General features: G+C 41.8%; 2 protein-coding genes across 2 annotated transcripts in view; one reads left to right on the forward strand and one right to left on the reverse strand.

The window, feature by feature from the left end:
• The window catches only part of ank3b (ankyrin 3b), a 121000-nt gene extending 112060 nt beyond the window's left edge, over positions 1-8940 (reverse strand). Inside the window, exon 1 of the mRNA XM_063002668.1 lies at positions 8784-8940. Coding sequence (XP_062858738.1) covers positions 8784-8822 — 39 coding nt within the window. The 5' untranslated portion in view covers positions 8823-8940. The remainder of the gene's footprint in view (positions 1-8783) is intronic.
• Positions 8941-13703: 4763 nt separating this feature from the next.
• rhobtb1 (Rho related BTB domain containing 1) lies at positions 13704-23401 on the forward strand. The gene is made up of 10 exons (XM_063003470.1): positions 13704-13904; positions 16760-16955; positions 17163-17266; positions 18294-18479; positions 18571-19526; positions 19980-20098; positions 21728-21878; positions 22240-22328; positions 22425-22530; positions 23174-23401. The coding sequence occupies exons 2-10, from the start codon at positions 16776-16778 to the stop codon at positions 23341-23343; spliced, it is 2061 nt and encodes a 686-aa protein (XP_062859540.1). The 5' UTR covers positions 13704-13904; positions 16760-16775; the 3' UTR covers positions 23344-23401.
• Positions 23402-24374: the final 973 nt, after the last annotated feature.

A 24374-nucleotide genomic window follows, 5' to 3' on the forward strand; every position in this document is an offset into this window, starting at 1 on the left:
TAGGAGATACCCGACAGGCCGACAGAAATAGAAATAAAGTGGGTTATAGCCCAGAGGAAGCAAATACATCACATAGGACAACACGCCAGCTACTCAGTTCACCAATGCGCCACGACACGATCACAGACAAATGCTGGTTCGTGATTTTGCAATGCTGGTTCGTGATTTTGCAAGGGTATAAAAGGGCTCTCTTACATAGCAAGGTGACCATCTATATAGGTGGTGGTACTAGGTGGACGTCAGCAACATCCAGAACTGATGCATTATTTGCAAATAAACAAACCCTGCTGAAGTGAAACGTCTCTCTCATGTTCTTCTAATACATTGACGGTTTGGATGACATGATCTAAGCTTTATCGAGGTGCTTCTTCAGACTTTTCGCCACTCCACCCTCTGCACAATTTCTGCTCTCTCCGTAACTCCACAGGAGAACGAGAGCCGGCATCACATGAATAAAGCGCTGTTGATGACCGCTGATGAAAAGATGCTTCCCACGTATCTGATCTGACGCTCGTTGTATCTGAACTCCCCGGCGGCGCGGCGCGGGTACCGGCGGCCTACGGGCAATTCACACAAAGATGTCAGGATTCTCCTTGTCTCCATGGATACGGACGTTTAACGCCGGGCACCGGTTCAGATAGAAAAGATGAATTACGAGCGATTTTTCTGCTTTGTGCAAAATCTGCAGGTACAGAAGTAATGTGGTTCAGTTAAGGAACTGGACTAGAAATCAGAAGGTTGCTGGAGTAAGCCCCACCACTGCCACTATTGGCAAGGCCCTTAACCCTCAATTGTATAGTGTCATTGTACTGTAGTACTCAAGCCTCAACTGTAAAAAACCCACCCTAATTGTAACATGCTTCCAACTTTGCAGCAAGAGTTTAGGGAGGGTCCTTTCTTGTTCCAGCATAAAGAAATTCCCATACTTAGAAATACATCAATATCTTGTGGGAAGCCTTCTCAGATAGGTTCCAACTGAAAGGATCATATAGTCGTCCCATTTTTGAAACTGGGCATCCAAGAAGCTCTGTTTACAGAAGCTCACAATATAAAGATTCTCGACCATACAGGTCTTTATTCTCTTTATACTCTTTATTCTTTATGCATTAGTTTTTTCTGCAACTCTGGATCTTTGAGGAACATTCGCAGCTTAAAACACCCTTAGCTGTTATTAAAAATCCAGCCTGCAAGTTCACACACTTCTAAACGCTCCATATTTTACAGTTCGGGACCTGTTTTTTACACATATGCTGGGTTGGTAAGGCAGAAATGCAGAGATATCAATTCAGACGGGACTAAAATGATCAGACCACCCATGAGTTTGCTGGAAAACGAACGTAATTAGCTCTGTAGTAGCTGGAATCACCCTGCGCCCCCCAAATACTGAGCTATTTCAAGATCTCGAGGCCTTAAACTCTTGAGAATACCATTACCAGGGTATCAAACGTCTTTCTCTGTGACGTTCCGCCTTTAATAAATGACCCACAATAAATCTGACGCTCCAATCAGTACAAGATCCACTACTGCAGCGTCAACCGCCGGCCTTCCTTGAAGCAGTAGGAGTTCAGTCCAGCTAACAGTATTAACCAGATCAATAAGATCAGCAGTTCCACGCTGGACGTAATGAGGAGCAAATAGAGTGGACTGGATTAAGAACCGCTCTCCGAGAGACAGCTCGGTGGATTTTAGACCATTTATTTCTACTCCGAATGCATATGTAGAGCATTCGAATTGCCGAGTGTGTTAAACATACTGGATATCTGTCAGGTAAGGTGGTACATAAGCACTGGAGTACCTGTATATGTATACAGAGAGGTCTAAATTACAGTATGGTGCTTTAATGTGCTTTATTTCTCATTTATTTGTATTGTTTACCATGTGTGGGTTCCAAGATGTTCTCAGTGGTGTCATGTCAATAATATTAATCTATATTAAATACAGTTTAATCCTCCACCTCCTCACTAGATCAGATTTACCGTGGTGTGGGTGCAGACCTCAAATGTTCAAGTCAGATTAAAAATCCACCTACAGTTGAAGTTGCTTTCATTCCAGACCTTTGATTTCGATTTCTCCAGCAGTTCTGGTCACAATCTACGTACCGGTTGCCAATTTAAAACACCAAGTTGCCACATGTTTTCATTATGGTATCCATCATGATGATCCTTTCCCACTTTGGCCCTGAAGAACACGTTTACATCTACGGCATAGAGGGTTAAAGGCCTTGCTCAAGGCTAATACTGGCAACCTGGCAGTGTGGGGTTCGAACCAGCAACCTTCTGATTAGTAGTCCAGTACCCGAGTCGCTACTCTCCATAATCAACTGGTCTTATTGCAAATGGGTGAACCTCAAGCCTTTTAATCTATAAATTTCCCAGTCTTAAATTTCCTCTGTCCCAACTTTTTAGTGCAGACATCAAAAATCAAAGGAGGTAATAAAGTAAAATATTCAATATTTAATATTTTGTGTTGTTTTAAGCAAAATACCTTCCATTAAAGACACTTCAAAATGACGTCTGTTTGTTCTTATGCACGTTTAACCTACTGTCCCAACTTTTTTGATATTTATAGATTAAATAGCGTCTGTAAGTCCTGTATGCTTGGTGTAAGGATCACAAAACCAACTTTGGACCCCTGAGCAATAAAGACGGAACATGGTACAAGTTCAATTCTGAATCTAAATCATTTCATGGTTGGAGAAAGTCAGAGGTTCTGTTATGGTGGTCTACAGTGGCATCCAGTGGTCAAAAAGCACACTGACCTCCCTTCAGTCTGACCACTCAGTTCAATGCCAGTGTGTCAATAAAGCAAATGAGATGAATGGTATTGATTATACGGTAAGCTAAACAAACTCATTTTAATTTATTTAATGAACGTCCAGTGCACACACCCTTCATATTTACACACATTTCATTTAGTCTGTGCTTCAAAATATGAAAAACAATCATCTGTATTTGTTTAACACGAATATTAACATATAAATGACATAAAATCTTAAAAATCTTGTATTCTTAAATGATTTCGGCTTTATGTTGGAGGTTGTTATCTTGTTTACTGGTCAGTCAGATTAAATTCACCTCAAATCTGTCCGGCTTCATTAGTTTACATTTACATTTTCAGCATTTAGCAAATGCCTTTATTCTACGTGACTTACAGTACAGTACTGAAGGTTAAGGGTGTGGCTCAAGGGCCCAACAGTGGCAACCTGGCATTGGTGGGGCTTGAACCAGCAACCTTTCAATTACTAATTCAGTACCTTAACCACTAGGCTAAAACTGCCCTACAATTATTATTATTATTTTCTTTTTATCATGTTTATTGTCCCAGTGTTAAAACACACACACACACACACACACACACACACACACACACACACACAGATGCTGCCCCATATCATGATGCTCCCACCTTCATACTTCACTTGAGTTTGACATTCTTGGGATCATATGTGCTACACAACCACTGGGATCCAGGGTTCGAACCCCAAGCAGTGCTATCGACCAGTGGGGAGTGTACATACATACATAATTGGTTATTGTGATGATTGATGATTGATCACAGTGATTCCAGGGAAACCTGACCCACTGCAACACTGACCAGGATAAAAAATGAAAATGAAATAACATGAAGCAAATACTACATGACAAATCCATTAAATCATCAGTGCTCGGGCGGCTGAGCGGTCTTTTGTTCCACCGCACCACTACTGAGCTCCAGACTCTAAACTCAGCTGTGCTGTCAGCAGGCCGGGTCTCTACACAGACATGACAGGACACGAGAGGAATGTCACGCCCAGCGTTTCCCAGCACAAGCGCGACCAAAAACTCCAGAACTTTCCAAAAAGGAGCGCTGAGAATCATCCGAGTGTAGAGACACTTCTTTCACTTTCACAAACAGGTCCCGACAGGACGAGATCAAACGATAAGCCGTGTTCACCAGAGAAAGTGCGTCTGGATCCAAACAAAACAGGCAGTAAATTTTATACACGACAGGTCCTTGGAAGTGTCAAATGTAACATTTTGAGAAAAATATCAATTCCCGAGACGTCAAATGAAGAGCTCGGGTGCTCGATATTTATTTGTATAGCGTTTCTTTAACAGTTGACACTGTCTTAAAGCAACTTTACACATTCCAGGACCAGAAATCACCTGACGAAGAAGCCAAAAATTACAAGACAGAAAGACAGTTTAACACAAAATCGGACTGTCGGGTCAAAAAACAGAGACCTGGCAACCCTGGGCATGAGCGCCGCATAGATATATCTAACCCTTACATTCCATTTTGTGCGCTCGGACAGCATACAGGGTTTGAATCCAGGGTTCGAATCCCAGTGGCCGATGGATTTGGTTCCTGTCCTGGGTGTGTTACGCCCAGTGATTCCAAGGAATTTGGACCCACCGCAACCCTGACCAGGATAAATGGTGGTACAACACATGCTTTTTTTATCCAAAGCAGTTTGACATTATATCGTCTTGAGCTATTAAGGGCTTGAGGGCCTTGCTCAAGGGCCCAACAGTGACAACCTGGCAATGGTGGGGCTTGAACCAGTGACCTTTGGATTACTAGTCCAGTACCTTAACTGCTAGACTACAGTATCATCAGTATCTAAGTGGACGTATCCAAATGTCACACAGACCTTTAGCTGCAATAGAAGCTCTGTCTTGTAGTAACTGCTTACACACACACACACACACACACACACACACAGCTCCTACAAAAGACACACTGAGCCGTAAAGCACAGCACGACTGAGGAACTGCAGATCCAAACATTCAAACCGCCGGGCTTCCTCTTGGTTTTACGTTTTACGAGTTCTGAGGTATGCTCCTCGGTCTGGAGTTTGCTCCTCTGTACGTTCGACAATAAACAGCAGGACGGATGTTTTAGTCCCTGAAAGGGTTGCATGGCAAAACCCAGAGAAGAAGAAGCATGCATGGTGCGGCTCATCCCTCTTACGAAGTTCTCAGTGCCAAGTTTTCTCACAGAGGAAGCATTGTGTGTGTGTGTGTGTGTGTGTGTGTGTGTGTGTTATATTTTTGTACATTCTTTCCGGGCAGCTCTGTCACCATTGCTAAACTTTACAAACACACTGGACTGGATGCACTAAGCATTTTGCGCACGAAAATGAAACGTGCCTAGAGGCGTAGACGGCACATTTACTGCAGGATGCAATAAATGCAGTGTCTCGCTCATGAGTGCAAAAATGCAGGCGGACACACGAGTGGATGTGTGCATTAAATCAGAGTGAATACTAATATAACGAGTTACGTACGTGTAAATGAATACCACACGTAGTCGGGAGATCTGAGCCCTGATAAGAACCTCATAACTTAAATTCCACACATGACAGGAACTGACTGTGCAATTAAAGACGTTAACAAGCTCGTAGCATGTGGACGCTTGGCGCATCGCTGAAAAATGCTGGGGTTTTGAATCTCAGCTGTGCTATCAACCGGACGGCTATTGTGGCCGAACAGCCAGACCAATGGGATATCCCAGCTCGTTTGCATGGCGTCCCTGGAGCAGACAGGGTTAAGGGCCTTGCTCGAGGGCCCAACAGTGGCTGCATGGCAGAGCTGGGATTCAAACTGTCAACCTTTCAATTGATAGCCCAAAGCTCCACCCACTACCACTGACCCTATTTACATTGATATTTATTTATTATTTATAATATTTATTTATTTATTATTTATATAATATAATTTACACACACATACTTATAATTTTATTTATTTATTTATTTTGCAATCCCTACTTCAGCTGAAATGTTTTTGGAATATTTTGTCCGGCACGGCTGGCCAATGGGGGGAAAAATCCCTACATATTCATCAACAGCAAACTGCTGCTGGCCCATAATAATGCATCAATAATGCAAAGTAGCTATTTATACACTGCCTGTTGGGTATTTATTGGCATTTCTTGTTTAACTTTGTTTAATTAGGCCAAAATCTTGCTGGACGAGAAGGCCTGGCTCGGGATGAACGTTCCAATTCATTCAATTCCAAAAATGTGGATCGTTTAATGTGAATGCTTCAAAGTTGAGCCGGAATGTATGAAATAACATTTAGTTTTCCTGTTGAACACTAAAAATCATTTAAAATGCTTTCATCTTGATAGTGTCGGCCGCTGTATGGTTTACATTCACGTCGGATTTTATTTTGACAGCGACCAGGCAGTGATGGCAGCTCTCTCGCTTGGTGACATGTAAACAGTCGACGTTAGAACGTCCCCTAAAGTAAATATTTCGCCTACTCATAAACGGATGACTTACAGATAGCGCTACGGAGGTACAGATAACCGGGTCTGGCTGAACGTCGTGCAGATTAAAGCCCGAATAAGAATTATCTTTATTTATTCTAGCGTGAAACTGCTGTGTGTAACCCTGAGACATAACGAGAGCAGCAGGGTAAAGAATGTCAACCACTACACTATAACACCCAGTGCTTGTGTTATTATATAGCTAAACCTATCACTGTTTTGAGACCAGTGGATACCATAGTTTACCATAATTGCCAGATCGGTAATTCCAATTGAAGGCAAGACAACAAGACAACAACACCATATTACCATATTACTACAATGGTGCATAAAGATCACATAAAGTAGATCAGCCTCGCATTTTGTGGGTAGGATTTTACTCAATGGCAACTGAAGTTAGATTAGTGGGTAAAGCTTTGGGCTGTCAATTGGAAGACTGGCGGTTCAAATCCAGGCTCTGCTATGCCGCCACTGTTGGACCCTTGAGCAAAAGTCAGCTTCGAAAGAATAAAAGAATGTATAAATGACAAATAAAAACAGTAGTGATCAGCACAAATCCATCCTATACAGTAAAAAAGCCATTTGTTATGGTTCATGAAGCCATTTAATAGGAGCTGGTCATCGGCACGGCTGGATTTGTCCACGCTTAAGAGCGAAAACAATACAGTGGAACCATTTCCCCTTCACCACAGAGCCAGTATCCGGCTTATTTCAACCCATCAGAGGCTTAATTGTGCCTCTCCAGAGGTGATCTGGAACAGATCCAGCGATCAGAACTGTGATCCATTCAGAACCTAATGGCAGAAAAAAATGAGCCGCAAGTGCAAAGGTTATGGGAGCCACTTCTGCACTTCAGACGTCTTCCAGAGATTCTGGGCTTGTGGTGAGTAGGCATTTGTCAGCAATGACAGGAACACACACACACACACACACTTACACACCATCCCGTTTTAAGTGGCTCGCCATAGATGGAATGGAAAGACAGCCGGGCAAGCGCCAACATCTAACATGTCAGATCAGTTCACAGCACCAGAGATACTCCAGAGAGACTTCCTGCAGATGCAGTTCCCATCCGAAACTGGGTTTTTGTGCTCGATTCAAACAATAAATCAGCCATAAACCACAAAACCCAGTCTGGCCCTCCACCAAACGTCTATCCATATCTAATCCACCAATGGGTCAACAGCAACTTAGATGTTAGAGCTGTGGGGCAAAAATGGATCCGTCTTAATCCTCAGGTTTAAGTTTAAGATATAATTACATGCTAATTACGAAGGTACGAATGAAAGCTGAACAGCTGGCTGGCATCGTGCTGGCATACACCTACGAAAACCATCAAAACTGAGCCAAGGATTTGTCTTGAACGTGTGCAGCATACACATGTATGCAAACGAATCGGAATCATCCTAGCGAGGCTTGGGAAGTCTAAGGAACACCGTAAATACTCTAAGAACCTGTCAAACGTGAAACAAAGTGTAAATAAAGGCAAGGATTGAACCTGTGTACTTGTGTCTGTGTCACACCAACAACAGCCGAGGTGCCACCCCTGATTCAGGGGTCAATTTTTGCCGATAATAATATTAATATTTATTAATATAAGTTGCTGATAGCTGGATTCAATTCTTAGATTCAAACCCTGGTGTGCACCACCCAAGCACCCAGTAACAATGCCGTCTGGATAATGTCGTACAGTATTACTGGTTTAATCAGTTTAACATAAGTTGTGTAATATGTGCAAATAACAACATGATAGAATCTTGATTACTGGGAAAAGAATGTGGAAGAGTCACACTGGAGGGGAAACAGAACTCCAGACTGTTATTAAGCACTAGGAGAAACTGTGAGGATGGTTTATCAGTAAAAGGATCAAGGATCATCAATTTTGAAAAGAAATAATGGTATTACACAGTCATTTCTGAAGTGAAACATGTCCAAACATGATGGAGTTTGGATGCCAAACATAAAAAAGTCCAGTTTCTCTTTCCATGAAGCCCACAAGCAAAATGAAACTGGACTTAGTTTTTTTTATAGAATTATAATAACAGCAGGTTTAGAAGTGAGTCCTCTGCTGCAGAGTTCTCATGCTGACATTTAGTTGCAACAAGTGTGTAAATGCATAAAAATACACACAAAATAATAATAAAAAACATGGACTTCGTGTTAAACTACACATTCGTGAGCTTAATATATGCACCGAAATGCAAATGAGTGCATGTGCCTGGCTGGCAGATACACCAAAAACAAACAGAGCTGCCATAATGATAGACTTAGCAAACGCACCTCTAATGAGGAAACTACAGATCACAGGTGAGGTTATCTTCCACCTTATCGAACATCGTGTTTACCTACATGTTAACTACTGGAACCCTGACCAGCCAGCAAGTACCTGCGGCCTGGAATCTGGAATTACCGACAGCAGCACTAACAGACACGCACATTTCTCAAGATATCGTCTGTTAAATAAAACTAATAGTAATAAAGGTAAAGGCAGGAGTAAATGTAGAAGCAGGGTGGGTGTTTCCTCTCACCTGGATACCGTTGGGTTCACCTGAGCCAGAGGAAGCCATGTTGAACAGCACGGACGTCGCTCACTGAAGTGTCGCTGCGCTGCACCAACCGAGCACCAAATCCATCAGTTATGTTCCAAAAACACTCCGTGCGCCTGATGTCCTCCCGAGTTCTTCTCTATAAGTGTTTATATGGTTAAGAGAAGTTTAAACCGTGCTGTAGTGCAGGTGTGTGTGTGTGTGTGTGTGTGTGAGAGAGAGAGAGAGAGAGAGAGAGAGAGAGAGAGAGAGAGAGAGCAGGTAAAGTTTAAACCGCGCCACAGTGTTACTGTGTTACTACAGTCAGTGGGCGCGGCACTTCTACTGCTCTCACAAGCACTGTAAACCAGCCAACACACACACACACACACACACACACACACACACACACACACACACACACAGCACAAACATAACAACCATATATTGCTTTACTACAGTGCGGTTATTAATGATGAGGAACAATTTAAGTGAAAATGAATGAATGAAAGTAAAAATGGGAGGTGCAGTTCCAAGCATACAGTGTGTGTGTATATGTACATACTGTATATATATATATATATATATATGGTAGCATTGTCTCCTCACAGCAAGAAGGTACTGGGTTCGATCCCCAGTCGGGGTGGTCCAAGTCCTTTCTGTGTGGAGTTTGCATGTTCTACCCGTGTCTGCGTGGGTTTCCTCCAGGAGCTCCGGTTTCCTCCCACAGTCCAAAAACATACAGTCAGGTTAATTGGAGACACTGAATTGCCCTATAGGTGAATGTGAGTGTGTATGTGTGTGTGTGTGTCTGCCCTGCGATGGATGACTCCGGGATGTTACTGCGTGCCTTGCGCCCATTGAAAAGCTGGGATATGCTCCAGCACCCCACTGCGACCCTGATTGGATAAGCGGTTAAGAAAGTGAGTGAGTATTACATAGTAAAGTGATGGAGTGAAGAGTATTGCACACTGAATTGGGCCAATATAGTCATATCTATATATACATCACATGTATAGCCATATCTATATACACATCATTCCATTCATTCAGGACAAGCTGTAGCCTAGTGGTTACGGAAGTGGACTAGCGATCAGAGGTTTGCTGGTTCAAGCCCCACCACTTACGGGTTGTCACTGTTGGGCCCTTGAGCAAGGCCCTTAACCCTCAATTGCTCAGACTGTATACTGTAACTGTAATGTGTATATGTATGTGTATGAATATACTTAAGTACACATATATACATGTGTAATACACACACACTCACACACACACACACACACACACACAGTGTGTTTTCTTTGTATTTATATATGAATACAAAAAACACAATGAAAGGACAAATATTTAATTAGGCCTCAATGTATACACTAAGCCTACATTTATACAAATGGATATAATTATTTATTTACACAGTATTCAGTAATTGTAATGAATCGGCCTGTAATACCTGCTGTCACCAGCAGAGGGAAGCGCAGGTCAACAAGTTGTAGTTCTATGTAAACTACAGATCCCAGGAACACTAGCGCTCATCGTGTATTGTAAAATGCTCTCTCTAAATCTACAAAGTAAAATAAATAATTAAACAAACAAAAAAAAGATCTTGTATCTTTATTCTCGTGTCATTTATGGTTTGGGAGTGCAGAACGCACCTTCCACTTAGTACATCACGGCTTCCTCTTTGTATTTATTTATTTAATTAATTAATTAATTAAGTAATTAATTTATTAATTTATTTATTTATTTATTTATTTAATTAATTAATTAATTAATTTATTTATTTAATTATTTAATTAATTAATTAATTAATTAATTAATTAATTAATTTATTTATCCATTCATTTATTTATTTAGAAAAGCAATAATGTGAATAGGGGCGCTCAGGTTGTGCAGCAGTAAAAGCATAAATTATACTGCTGGGTTCCAGATGAGCTGTGGAGCAAACAAAAAAGAGGTGGGTATGAGAATTCATATACAGTATATTAATGTGTATGTCGGGGTGGATAAACCCTCAGATTTAAGTGCTTTTTTATTAAACTGGATTACTAGCATATCAGGATTACGTAACATGGCCAGTTGGACGGACTCTGCGGAGGCTGATTAAGCTCAATTTGGCTTTTACCATCTGGAAATAAGTAAATACTTATACTGACAGTGGACTCGAAAAAAAAGACCCACATTTATGTAACCCAATCCATGCTGCCAACATCATGCTGCCCTCTCCAGGTAGGTTGGTGTTCAAGCTGCATGTTTGCTTGCCTGACTGAATGTTTATGATCTCTTATCCTGAGATATACAGATATTTATATTGATAACCTACAAATACAACGTTTTTACATAAATACAATCAAAATACAATCGATCTGGTCAGTCAAAACATTAAATTCTTAACATATTACGTATGTATCTGTATCACACATTTATCTGTGTGCTTTACAGTAGTTTTGGGGCATTAAAACATGATAAACATGCCAGTCTACAGCTTTTCAACGAGTTTTTAGTGGTACTTTTAATGGCAGGACCTTTAATAGATAGTCGATACAGCTCTGTTTAGTGGCATTTAAAGAAAGTGCTGACATAAACACACATACACTACTATTATAATCATCATTTATTAATATTATGCATTAAACTTTGAGAACTATATTGTATTACACTGTACAAACTACACTTCAGCATTCACTGATATCTATGCCAGGGGTTAATAGGTGACCTGCTAGTCCCGTCAGTACGTCAAGAGCTTTAACAGCTTAGCAGGATTCTGTATATCCCAAGGCCTGGTTATTATGACTGACTTCAGGATCAAGACCTAGATAATGGTCTGTGTGTCACGTAGCACATAAATAAATCTGAAGGCTAAAGACAGTCAGTTATCTTAGTTTTATCTGCAGTCATGAGCAAATGCAACCTTGCAACTGGGTAAACAACGTGTAACGTCTTGCATCTTAGAATAAAAAAGGGATGCATTTCTAATGTATTTTATATTACTGCAAATCCTATCCCATATAAAAATCCCAGATTTAATATCTAACCTCTGAGTTACTGAATCAACACAACAGGACCACATTTCACCTTCAGGCTGCACATTATCTAATATTAAGGAATCAGATCAGGCTTAACCTCAGCAGGTCAAGAAGCTCAGTAATCTCGTTTGGAGGACACAGCCTGACACGCACAGCTTTGCTTTCTCTAACAAAAACAAAGATATCAGGTCAAACGTGTAAATATAACTCTGTTATTCATTTCTATCATCATCCATAGAGACTGGATCAACATCAACATCAACATAGCTTCTGTTATACTCCAGGTATAATTCACTCTGAAATCATTTTAATAAAATAAATAACAAATGTTGTATGAATAAGTTTGAGTTAGTTTCGGGGGAAAAACATTAGAAGAATCTGTAAAAAACTGTTTAAGATTAAAGTTAATGTAACTTTAAATTACACTTTTGGGAGTGTTAACTACTAAACAGCATATACATTAAAAAAGGACTTGTTTATGATAAACAACATGGTTTAGGACTTAACATGGTTAATGACTTGTTTATGGTAAACAACATGGTTAAGGACTTAACATGGTTAATGACTTGTTTATGGTAAACAACATGGTTAAGGACTTAACATGGTTAAGGACTTGTTTATGATAAACAACATGGTTTAGGACTTAACATGGTTAAGGACTTGTCTATGGTAAACAGCATGGTTTAGGACTTAACATGGTTAATGACTTGTTTATGGTAAACAACATGGTTAAGGACTTAACATGGTTAAGGACTTGTTTATGGTAAACAACATGGTTTAGGACTTAACATGGTTAAGGACTTGTCTATGGTAAACAGCATGGTTTAGGACTTAACATGGTTAATGACTTGTTTATGGTAAACAACATGGTTAAGGACTTAACATGGTTAAGGACTTGTTTATGATAAACAACATGGTTTAGGACTTAACATGGTTAAGGACTTGTCTATGGTAAACAGCATGGTTTAGGACTTAACATGGTTAATGACTTGTTTATGGTAAACAACATGGTTAAGGACTTAACATGGTTAAGGACTTGTTTATGGTAAACAACATGGTTAAGGGCTTGTTTATTATGTTGTAAACATGGTTCAGGACTTGTTTATGATAAACAAAATGGTTAAGGACATGTTTATGATGGTTAAGGACTTGTTTATGATTAACAATATGGTTAAGGACTTGTTTATGATAAACAGCATGGTTAAGGACTTGTTTATGGTGGTTATGACTTGTTTATGATTAACAACATGGTTAAGGACTTGTTTATGATAAAATGACATTGTTAAGGACTTGTTTATTATGTTGTAAACATGGTTAAGGACTTGTTTATGATAAACAACATGGTTAAGGACTTGTTTATGATGGTTTAGGACTTGTTCATAATGGTTAAGGACTTGTTTATGATTATTAAGGACTTGTTTATGATAAACAGCATGGTTAAGGACTTGTTTATGATGGTTAAGGACTTGTTTATGATAAACATCATGGTTAAGGACTTGTTTATGATGGTTAAGGACTTGTTTATGATAAACAACATGGTTAAGGACTTGTTTATGATGGTTAAGGACTTGTTTATGATAAACAACATGGTTAAGGACTTGTTTATGATGGCTAAGGACTAGTTTATGATGGCTAAGGACTAGTTTGCACCCCTGCGCTGTATTTTCACCCCCAGGTGAGCACAGCAGTAAGATCTTGGCGCTGATTGACAGAAGTGTGCGCCAGATCTCTGCGCTTGTTTTCCTGAATGAAACCGTAACGGCCGCTATTAATAGCAGGCGGCTCGCTGACGTCACAGTGGGCGGGCACATCCGCGTCACAATGGGAGTCTGCAGAGGATTCTTCTTTATTAGAGCGTCTGAATGGGGATGAAGCTGGAGGAGCAGGAGGACGCAGCATCATTAACATCAACACACCAACAAACCGGGTCCGAACCGGAGCATCAGGGGCACCGAGACATGACCACCACGCGTTCACCCAGCTAGCGTTCGGAGATAAGGTTGTACTGGATTTGACTGGATGCTGCGGGACGTGGGGCGTCCTACTGCACTGGTTCAGGTCCTGACATAAAGAAAAACGTGCAAACCCAAGGAACCGACCGGTAGGTGTGTTTGTGTGTGTGGTCAGTACCTGTTTACTTACCTGTACTGTGTAGCTGTCAGGGCTGTTTACACCACATGCGCGTCCACACGGTGTGCTCCGTTTACCCTTGAGTTTCCAGCTCATCACATCATCACTGTTTTTATGGGCTTTTGTGTGGTAACAATAGAACACAGGGTTTTATCACGTGTTCATACGTGAGACTGTTATTGCTGTTAAGTTCAGTGTGACGTTACAGGGTTGCATCATTTGCAGGTCACCTAGTGAAACATCAACATCTCATGCATGTACTGAACTATCTCATTCATTCATTAAACAACACAAAACATGGTTTAATGATCATTTACTGAGAGAAAACGTTTTGCAACACATTTTAATGTGTAAAAAGACTTAATTACTGATCGTGTCACCTTTAGAAGCAATTATACAAGAACTATCAGATCAGTCTTCAAATCTAGTAAGCATTAGTAAAGTATAAAGTATATAACCAAACAAGCTGAACACATTTACTCATGAGAGTCACCTGCACTACATAATAAACATCCAGGCGTCTTATTCATAAAGCACTCGGACGTCCCATTTTAGAAAGAAATGGAATTAAAACAGCGTGACCTCTGTGTGATCTTATTAGCTATAACAGCAGCCGCTCTTCTGATGTCTGTGGGACTTTGTGCCCATTGGCGTGGCAGTAGGGCATACGTAGGGCAGTTGTAGCCTTGCGGTTAAAGTAACAGACTAGTAATCCAAAGGTCACTTCCAGGTTGCCACTGTTGGGCTCTTGAGCAAGGCCCTTCAATTGCTTGGACAATATATACTGTCTCGGTAGTGTAAGTCGCTTTGTATAAGAGCTAGGGATGTAACGATTCACCACAAGACAGTTCAGAATTTGACATGTAAAAGGAATCGATATTCACTTCAAACAGCAGAGGGTGCTGGCACTATTCATCTCGCCTGGTTGACGTCACTGGCGCTATACGCCTGGTTGCCAAATTCGGGGTTTTTTAGCCAAATTGGGCTTAATTAAAAATTGTTTTGTATAGGTTGTACCTACCTCAGAAATAAAAGGACATTCATTATTTAGATAAATAAAAGATAATCACAAATACAGGATTTTCTTTTCTTTTTAGAATAAATAATTAAAGGAAACTTTGACATAATTAGTCTTCAATTTCAGTAAAAAAAAATCGGTAACCCAGTATCATGAATCGCATCGTGGGTAGAACGTATCGTTACATCCCTAATAAGAGCGTCTGCTAAATGCCGGAAATGTAAATGTCCGGACCACGGACCGGTTTCATATAAGATATAATTTCGCGGGCCGATGGGGGCGGGGGGATTTAAAATAGAATAACTATAGAGTGGAAAATCAGTGTGACGCTGCTCCCACCTAGTGGTGATTGGAGACGATAACACCCGAAGAGTGTTGGAAATTTAACTGCTCTTATTATTTATTAGTGATCTCTTATTATTTATTCTTTCTGACCGGTACCTGTCCGTGACCCAATGGTTGGGGACCACTAAAGTACATGCATGTGGCTCAAGACTTAAACCCCCTTCCCTCCCATATATTGTCTTGTGGTTGAGCTTCAGCTGACAGACTGGACTGATAACTGCACTGATATGAGGATTGATTAGAATTTGGTTGCACGGGCGGTTAGCGTTCGCTGGTTTGTTCTAAAGGGTCAAGAGAGGGTCAAGTTTCATCATAGTACTGATTAGCCGGCTGTGATATCATGTCCAACTGGAAGTCCATGTGGTCAAAAGGAAGGGTTCCATAGATAGTATCTCCTGTTCTCATGTGGACTGATATATAAATCTTTAATATTGATCGATGGATTGACGTTAGTTGATAAAGAATCAAAGTGGCTCGTAGTCAAGAAAACCTCAGTGCTGCTCGCAACTGCTGGCTTAATAAAAATAAACTCTATTGGATGAATTAAAACATGTTTACACACAATATAATGTAGATAAATGAGATGCATGTTAGATAATTATGAGGCACTTGAACTCCTGACCCCTAAACAAACTCACGACCCCTAAATGAACATTATTCTCTTATTTGTAGTTTTTTGTACAGAAATGAACAGGGGACATTTTTAACTGTCTGGCTCAGCGAGAACGAGATACAGGACGGCTATTCTGGGAGCGTTATTATATTCCTGTATTACACTGAGCCTTTTGTGACTCTGAGCAAAGGTCATTATTCTTCACGGCTCACGTACAGAGAAACCTAAACTCACAGACCATCTTTGGTTCTTCTGCCTTCCTGCAGTTTACTGTGTGAGTACTGAGGTGGAATATGGACTTCTAACATGATAAAAGTCTGTGTTCTTATCTATGTGGATACGAGTGACCTTGTCTGTAGAGCGTAGAGCCACAATGTTTATCCTAAGGGAGATTTGTTCATGTCTCTTAGTACAAGTTTTAAAAATGGTAGGTTTGAAAGAATTTGCTATCCATTTATCTATCTATCTAATCCATCCATCCATCCATCCATCCATCTATCTATCTGTCTGTCTGTGTGTCTGCCTGTGTATCTGTCCGTCTTTCTATCGTTCTATCTATCTAATCCATCCATCTACACTGCACATTGTGTGTGTTTTCTATCTATCTATCTATCTTGGTGGCACCAGTGGGGACCATTTGAACCCTGGATCCCATCGTTATCGTGTTAGCATAATCTACCACTGAACCACCTGAGCACCAGTATAAGAACCTACGCTTTCAAGTTATATAGCTAAGCCATAGCTAAAGGTAAAACAATGCTATTTAGGTGGAACAGTGGATACCGATGGCACAGAACTGCATCTGAGAGTACATTCAGTCTCTTTAATGTTAAATTCTTTCCACATTTAGCTTACAGAGGAGGATTATGGACTACGAACGACCCAACGTTGAAACGATCAAGTGTGTCGTGGTTGGAGACAATGCTGTGGGAAAAACACGGCTTATCTGCGCCCGGGCCTGTAACACCACCCTGACCCAGTACCAACTACTGGCCACTCACGTCCCCACGGTCTGGGCTATCGATCAGTACAGGGTCTGTCAGGAGGTAAATCTTCTCTAACTTACCTGAACGTGTGTTAAATTAAATATGTTTTATGATTTAGAGGGGAATAGTCACGTTTGACAGTTTTTTTCAATATTAAAAATGACTGTTTAATGCCAGAACTGACATGTATGAATACAACATATAATACCGTATCAAAATGAATCCTATCAGCAGGATCAGGTGTGAGGTAGTTCTGTTTGCTTGTAGGTGTTGGAGCGCTCCAGAGATGTGGTGGACGATGTCAGCGTGTCCCTCAGGCTGTGGGACACCTTCGGAGACCATCACAAGGACAGACGCTTCGCCTACGGCAGGTAAAACAGCCCATTCTCACAGTTTGTAATTGTAACCGGTGCGCTGCTAAGAAAAGACCAAAGCAGAAATGAGTCTGATGAGGAAGCTTGATCTGTTGACCTTTTCCCTTCATGAATATAATAGATTTAATACTAATATATCCTGTAATCAAATCCCTTTCAGGCATTGTGGCGGTTATAGACGAAGCTGAAACTTCTTTTTTTATTAAAACAAACCAATACAGTCACAAATCCTTTCATGATTCATTGGGGCATAATCATAAACCCGAGACTACTCTGGTATTTAGATCTATTCCAGAACACTGTGCCTGTTTTTGTTCATAGAGCAACTTAGTCCTTGTCTCAATTGGAGCCTGAACAAAACATGAACAAGACATTGTACGTCTGCTGGTCCACTAGTATCTTCATAACTCTCTGCATTTCCAGTTTGACTGTACGGTGCTGTAGCTGCGTCCATCTCTTGCCCTGTCAGCGAGTGCTGCACTATCCCTTTGGTGGACGATGACGAAGGGTGATCATACGTTGTTCACTGTTCTTAAGTGGTTGCCGGTGTTCCCTCCTGTCAGCATAGACAGTGTACTAACCTCAATCCTAGAAGGTACGCCTGCAACATGTCAGTATGTCTGCATGTCCTCCTTTTATTTGTATTCTGTCCTTTTTCCATCTCTGAAACGGTCCTCACCGAGGCGTCCCAGTAAAAGCATTGCCGACGGTGTTACAGTAAAAAAAAATGCAGGAGCAAACAAACCAATGGCAAGCTTTTCACATTCTGTATAGAAGCTCAGTGTCAGGCCTGCGACCAATCGGCAGACAGGCAGGTCCTCCCTCTGCATGCCAAGCGAAACATCGCAGGATTGGGGTGTGGCGGCTCCGGACGCTGCTTGGTGCCCGCCATGTACGGCACACTTCGCTGCACATTCTGTTAGCATGCTGTGTCGAGTGATGTCTTGCTTTTTGTTAGTACGACTTGGTTCGAGGCTGAGCGGTTTGCTTGAGTCGTTGTCTCTTGGTTTTTTGAATCCCAAAGGTCTGATGTGGTGGTTCTCTGCTTTTCCATCGCCAATCCCAACTCCCTTCATCATGTGAAGACCATGTGGTACCTAGAGATCAAACATTTCTGCCCACGTACCCCTGTCATTCTTGTAGGGTGTCAGCTCGATCTACGCTACGCGGACTTGGAGGCCGTCAATCGGGCCCGACGACCCTTAGCCAGGTATCTCATCTTTTTAGTGTCAAATTGATACTGGATTTAAAACGTTCACCAACGTATGCTTGACCTATCTTCATTAAAATGTCTCAAACAGGCCTATAAAACCAGGAGATATTTTACCCCCGGATCGAGGCCGGGAGGTAGCCAAAGAGCTGGGCATACCCTATTACGAGACGAGCGTCTTTGATCAGTTTGGAATTAAAGACATCTTCGACAATGCCATCCGAGCCGCCCTTATCTCCAGACGTCACCTCCAGTTCTGGAAGTCCCACCTGCGGAGGGTCCAGAAGCCTCTTCTGCAGGCGCCGTTCCTTCCCCCGAAAGCTCCTCCGCCGTTGATCAAAATCCTGGAGTGTCCGCCCAACAACAGGGACGGTCCCAGGCAGCTGCTGGAGACCCCGCTCTGCGCTGATGTCATGTTCGTTATTCAGGAACAATTAAACGTGTTCGCCCACAAGATCTACCTGTCTACCTCGTCCTCCAAGTTCTACGACCTCTTCCAGCTGGACCTCTCCGATTCCCGACGCGCAGAAGCGACGGAGCGTCACGGGCGAGACCACCTGATGCGGACCCTCAGCCTGGACACGGACGAAGACGTGGTCGTGCTGCCCAACCTCTCGCCTTGCTCCTTACGTTCTTCCAAGAGCGACGGGACTCTGAAGACAATGCGACGCAGTGGAAAGTACCACCACAGCAAGCTGTCCTTAACCTTTTGGAGCAAGGCCTTTCACAGCATCCACAAAGAAACTGTGGTCAACCCAGTGACAGGGGCGCCGGCTCTCATGACGGTGGTCAAGATGGACCAGTCCATCCACCTGGGAGCGTTCAGCGCAGTCCTGCGCTTCCTGTACACCGGGGAGCTGGACGAGAGGGAGATGGACCTGATGAAGATTGCTCAGATTGCTGAGATCCTGGAGGTTTTCGACCTGCGAATGATGGTGGAAAACATCACGAATAAGGAAGCATTCATGAATCAGGAGATCACGAAAGCATTCCACGTTAGAAAAGCAAACCGGATTAAGGAGTGTCTGGCCAAGGACACTTTCACAGGTAAGTTGCATCTTCATATTTATCTGACCATAAACTTGTTGGACCATGAACCTTTCTTCATGCACAGTCATACTTTACTATATTTGACCTGTATTATTGACGCTCCGGTTCAAAACCATTTCCATTATTATGCTGCTAACCCCCACCCCCATTTGCAGCTATAACAGCCTCCAATTTTCTGGCAAGGTTTTGGTTTGTGCCTGTGGGAATGTCTGCCTATTTGAGTCAAGCTTGGGCACTGAGCTTGCAATCAGCATTCCAATTCATACCAACGTTCTTTAATGGGATTGAGCTCAGGACTCTTGGGGTTCTGCCACACCAAAGAATGAGAGTCTTGTCTCTGCGTGGGTCCTATGGTTCTTTCGAGTGATGAATACCTAGATAGGTTTAACTTATAAAATACGCAACAGGTTAATAACTGTGTTTTTAAAATTATTTTATTCATCCCTATAGACGTGGTGTTCCGGTTGGATGACGGCACCATCAATGCCCACAAACCTTTGCTGATCTCTAGCTGCGACTGGATGGCCGCCCTGTTTGGAGGCTCATTCATCGAGAGTGCAAACAGTGAGGTGGGTTAAACGTCTTAAATATTAAATATTAGCCAGTATTTATTTAAAAGATGGTGAAAATAACGTCCGGCTGATTTTATTCTGTTTACTGGTGTGCTGCGGCACCATCATACACCGGTGTTATAACTGGAACAGAATTATTTTAGGAATGCCGATGTCCTACTTACCTCGAGTATATAGTGCATCACTGGAACAGAGACGATCTCTCTTCTTCTTCGGTAAATCTGCAGGTTTATAACGTCTATAAAAGAATCCGACATAGATACTGAATATCTGTCTTCGGACCATCGATTCCACTCAGACAGGACATATGAGATAGGACACGGAGAAGGACGTTCTCTGTGTTCCGACGGTCACGTAGATACATCAGCGTTTCAAAGACGGACATCAGCAGCCAAAAATAGAAAATAGAAAGCATTTCTCCTCATTATTTCATTTCGGACACTTGAATTCACTTGAATTTGGTGCTGAACATTTATATGTACAGTATTATTGGTGTAAAGATTTAGCTGCTGTCCTAATATAGGGACAACAAGATTTTAAATGGTTATATGATTATTAATATAGTCTGTTCACCTGGAAACCAGCTTCCCAACAGCCCAAGCAAATGACGGCCAGATTCAAGTCCGTTTAATTATCTATTTTGTAAATTTCAGGCTCTAAACCAGAGATTTTTTGGCCGATTACCCAATTTTTATTCACATTTTTAAATTCAGTCCAAGTCTGGACATTTCAGCATCAGATCAGGCACTAATGATGGGCAAGAAAGCCTTGGATTGAGATTGAGTTTCCAGTTTATCCCAATGGTGTGTAAAGGGTTTGTGTTCAAGGTTCTGGGCCACGAATCCAAGTCATTATGGACACAGTCATGCTGGAACAGGCATAGCTACACTAAGCTACACTATATTTACTAAGCTACTTTACATAGACAGGTACTTTATATGCCCAACGGTACCTAAACAAGGTTCTTAATTATGAAAAACCGCTGGTATAGAACCAGACAGACCAATCGATCAGTAAATAGGCATGAATAATCCGGTCAGCATGTTCATATTCATGCCATAGCTTTTAAAATAGCAATAATTAACTCCTAAACAGTGTAATCAATTTTACCACCCATCAATTGCCACGTGGTGCTACCACACCTTTTAAAAAAACTATTTTTTAACATTATTTACTGCTATTAAAAGTTTATTTGTGGTCTCTAAGGTGCAAAGAATATTGTCCTATTAATTTAGGGCACCTCTTCATCCTGGTCAGGTTTATTATAGATCAGTACTGATCCAAAACACTGGGCTCCAACCATTACATTACACTAGTACATGCTTTACACTGTTTATGCACTTATGCCCATTATACCAAGGGGCACATTAGGGTAGCTAATCCACCTAGAGACAAAACCCAGGACAAAACATGCCAAGTTCACAGATACTAACTGAATTATTACCTGATCCTTACCTACTACTGGGTTCTGGTACTGGGTGAGTGATATTCTGATGTATACCAGTGTATATGTTGCTTCTGGAACCCAGTGCACCCATGACCAAATGATGCAGGAGCTAAAATGCATGTCATGTGACTGACCCTTATACTTATACGTGTGTGTGTGTGTGTGTGTGTTGTTGCCAGGTCTATTTCCCCAACACCAGCAGGTCGTGTATGCAGGCAGTGCTGGAGTATCTGTACACCAATCAGATTTCACCCATGGCCGATCTGGACCCAATGGAGTTAATCGCTCTGGCGAACAGACTGTGCCTTCCCCGCCTCATCGCCCTGACAGGTTACACACACACACACACACTCACACACACACACACACACACATCCATAAGCACAGCACAGACCAAAGCCATGTGGATGGTACAAAGTTAGGTCAAAATGCTGCTTGTCGCTTAGCAACAAGCGACGTCAAGGCTACGGAAAAAAAACAAGACGATGCTACTGAGCACAGATTGCAGCCGGTGTGCTTAACGTCGGCGACGTCTATGTTAAGCAGCCCCGCCGCACCGGTCTGCGTCAATGTTTGTGGAGCGTGGAGCGGCGTCCGGGCATCTGTCGACTGAAATCTGGTTTTTAAAGGCTGTGCTGAGTTCATGAACAGATCTGAACATTACTCATGTGTTCGAATGTGTTTCCAACAGAGCAGTATGCAGTGAGCGAGCTGGTGAAAGCCTATCGCGACGGCCTCGACATAGACGGCGAGGTCCTCAACTACCTGGAGCTCGCTCAGGTTCTGGCAGTGTATTTATTTATAAATCAGTACCACACTGATAACTGTACAGCATCAGTTCAGAACTAAAACTGCCCTGTTCTATGTGTTTTACAGTTCCATAATGCTCACCAGCTCGCTGCTTGGTGCTTGCATCACATCTGCACTCATTACAACAGCATCTGTGCCAACTATCGCAAAGAGATCAAGTCCAAATCGATAGGTAAGTGCATTAAATAGTGTATGTATAGCTCATCTACCGTATCTATTATACACACTTCATACACACAGAAATGATTTGGTGCACCTTGCAGGCACAATTGGCCACTAGTCTGCTGGGTGGGAAAAGACTGGACTAAAAAGTGGGTGGGGTTTTCGACGCTGTGTTAGGACCCTGGTTAGTAGCCCAGCGCATGACTCTCCGTGTGCGAGACTGACCTCATGTGCCAATCTGCCGAAATACGGGCAAATAAGGAGGGGTCAGTGGGAGTACGTGTCAGGTAGATATACCCTTTTCGGACGCCATCGGTCTCCCCAGCAGCGGGAGGCTAAGTGGCTATGCTAAATTGGGAAATTTTAGTGTGTCAGAAGCTGATGGGACTCTGATGGGATTCTGAAATAATGCAAAAAACAAAACACTATCCAGTGAGTGGCAATTTGTTGATTGAGCTGACCGAACGTTAAGGTTACTGTAATGACCCAGTAGGCTGCTGGTATGACGATGATATTTCAAACACAACATAATCTAATTAGTTCATACAAATGAATCCAGAGGGGTCCTGACTGGGAACCAGTTGAGAACCACTGATTTAAAAAACTCTGTGACTTGCTTTTGATTCTCGTTCTGCATGCTGTGATATGAACAGAGAACCAAAAGTACTTCGAGAAGTACCGCTGGCCTCCGGTCTGGTACCTGAAGGAGGAGGACCACTATCAGCGGGTCAGAAAAGAGAGAGAGAAGGAGGACCTGATCCTGAACAAGCACCACTCACGGCATCACTGGTGCTTCTGGAGCAACTCCCCTGCAGTGGCCTGAGAGGGGCCGTATCCGACATGCTGACTGCTAGCGCAATCTGTCTTAATTTAATCTGGAAATGCACTGGAATATTTTTCCTTTTCTTATATCTGACAGGTTATGCAGGTCTTCAAAAGGTTCAAAGCACAATGTGTGTCTTCAGTGTCTGAACCAGCTCATCTCCAGGTCCGGTAAACCTCAGCTAATGATATTCTATGGTTTGTAGAAAAGGCACCGAGTAGGGTACGATGTTCTGTAGTCATAGTTTTAGGCATGGAATCGTCCTGCAGCTAGGACTGTAAACAGTGCTGAGAATTTAATAGTGATGTAAGTTCATTGTTCATGCTAGCAAGTGACAAGCGACAAACACTGAGCCACAGCTTTAAAAAAAATAGCAAGCAAACGTAACCCTGACAGAGTAAACAAGTCAATTTCAATTAATATTTCTCGATTTTGTGCTAACTTAAATACAGTAGGGTGGCAAATTGAAAGAAAATACTGTATCAGTCCTAATAAACTTAAACTAAGCTTTGTAAGTTGGAAGCATAACTGATTTATTACACCTGTTAGCAAATGTGTAGCTGAAAAACATTAATTGAATAATTAGAAAGGGTGTCCCAATACAAAATGACATGAGTAATTAGGGTTAAAATTGTTGTTCAGTGTCATATTGCTTATAAATTAGTGCAATATGTTAAGATTAAATGTCATGGTCTTGCCTAGGCTAGAATTGAACCCAGTTTTCCCAGAACCCACCCTACCAGTTAACCACTGTACCACCAAAAATAAACAGATAAATAGAGAGTCAGTCTGACCGGCTACCCGGTCAACATTTAGGATGGGAGTGTTTTCCTCATGCATGACAACAACCCTAGCCGAATGAGTAGTTGTAAAGTTGTCCATAAATGTAATTTGCAGTGCCTTAAAAAGTCTTCAACCCCCCTTTTCAAGGAAAAGGTCATTTAACAATTAGCAACAAATACAAATATAGTAATATAATATTAAAATGTTTTAGGATCATTCATGATGTAAACATTGATCTTAATTTCTTG

The sequence above is a fragment of the Trichomycterus rosablanca genome, chromosome 10 (assembly GCF_030014385.1).
Source record: "Trichomycterus rosablanca isolate fTriRos1 chromosome 10, fTriRos1.hap1, whole genome shotgun sequence".
Classification (NCBI taxonomy): Eukaryota; Metazoa; Chordata; class Actinopteri; order Siluriformes; family Trichomycteridae; genus Trichomycterus; species Trichomycterus rosablanca.

Bases quoted from the DNA above. Each gene is read 5' to 3' on its own strand.
- rhobtb1 (XM_063003470.1), top strand. From the start codon at position 16,776: ATGGACTACGAACGACCCAACGTTGAAACGATCAAGTGTGTCGTGGTT. The intron at 16,956-17,162 runs GTAAATCTTCTC...GTTTGCTTGTAG, and splicing joins AGTACAGGGTCTGTCAGGAG to GTGTTGGAGCGCTCCAGAGA. The intron at 22,531-23,173 runs GTAAGTGCATTA...TGATATGAACAG, and splicing joins GATCAAGTCCAAATCGATAG to AGAACCAAAAGTACTTCGAG.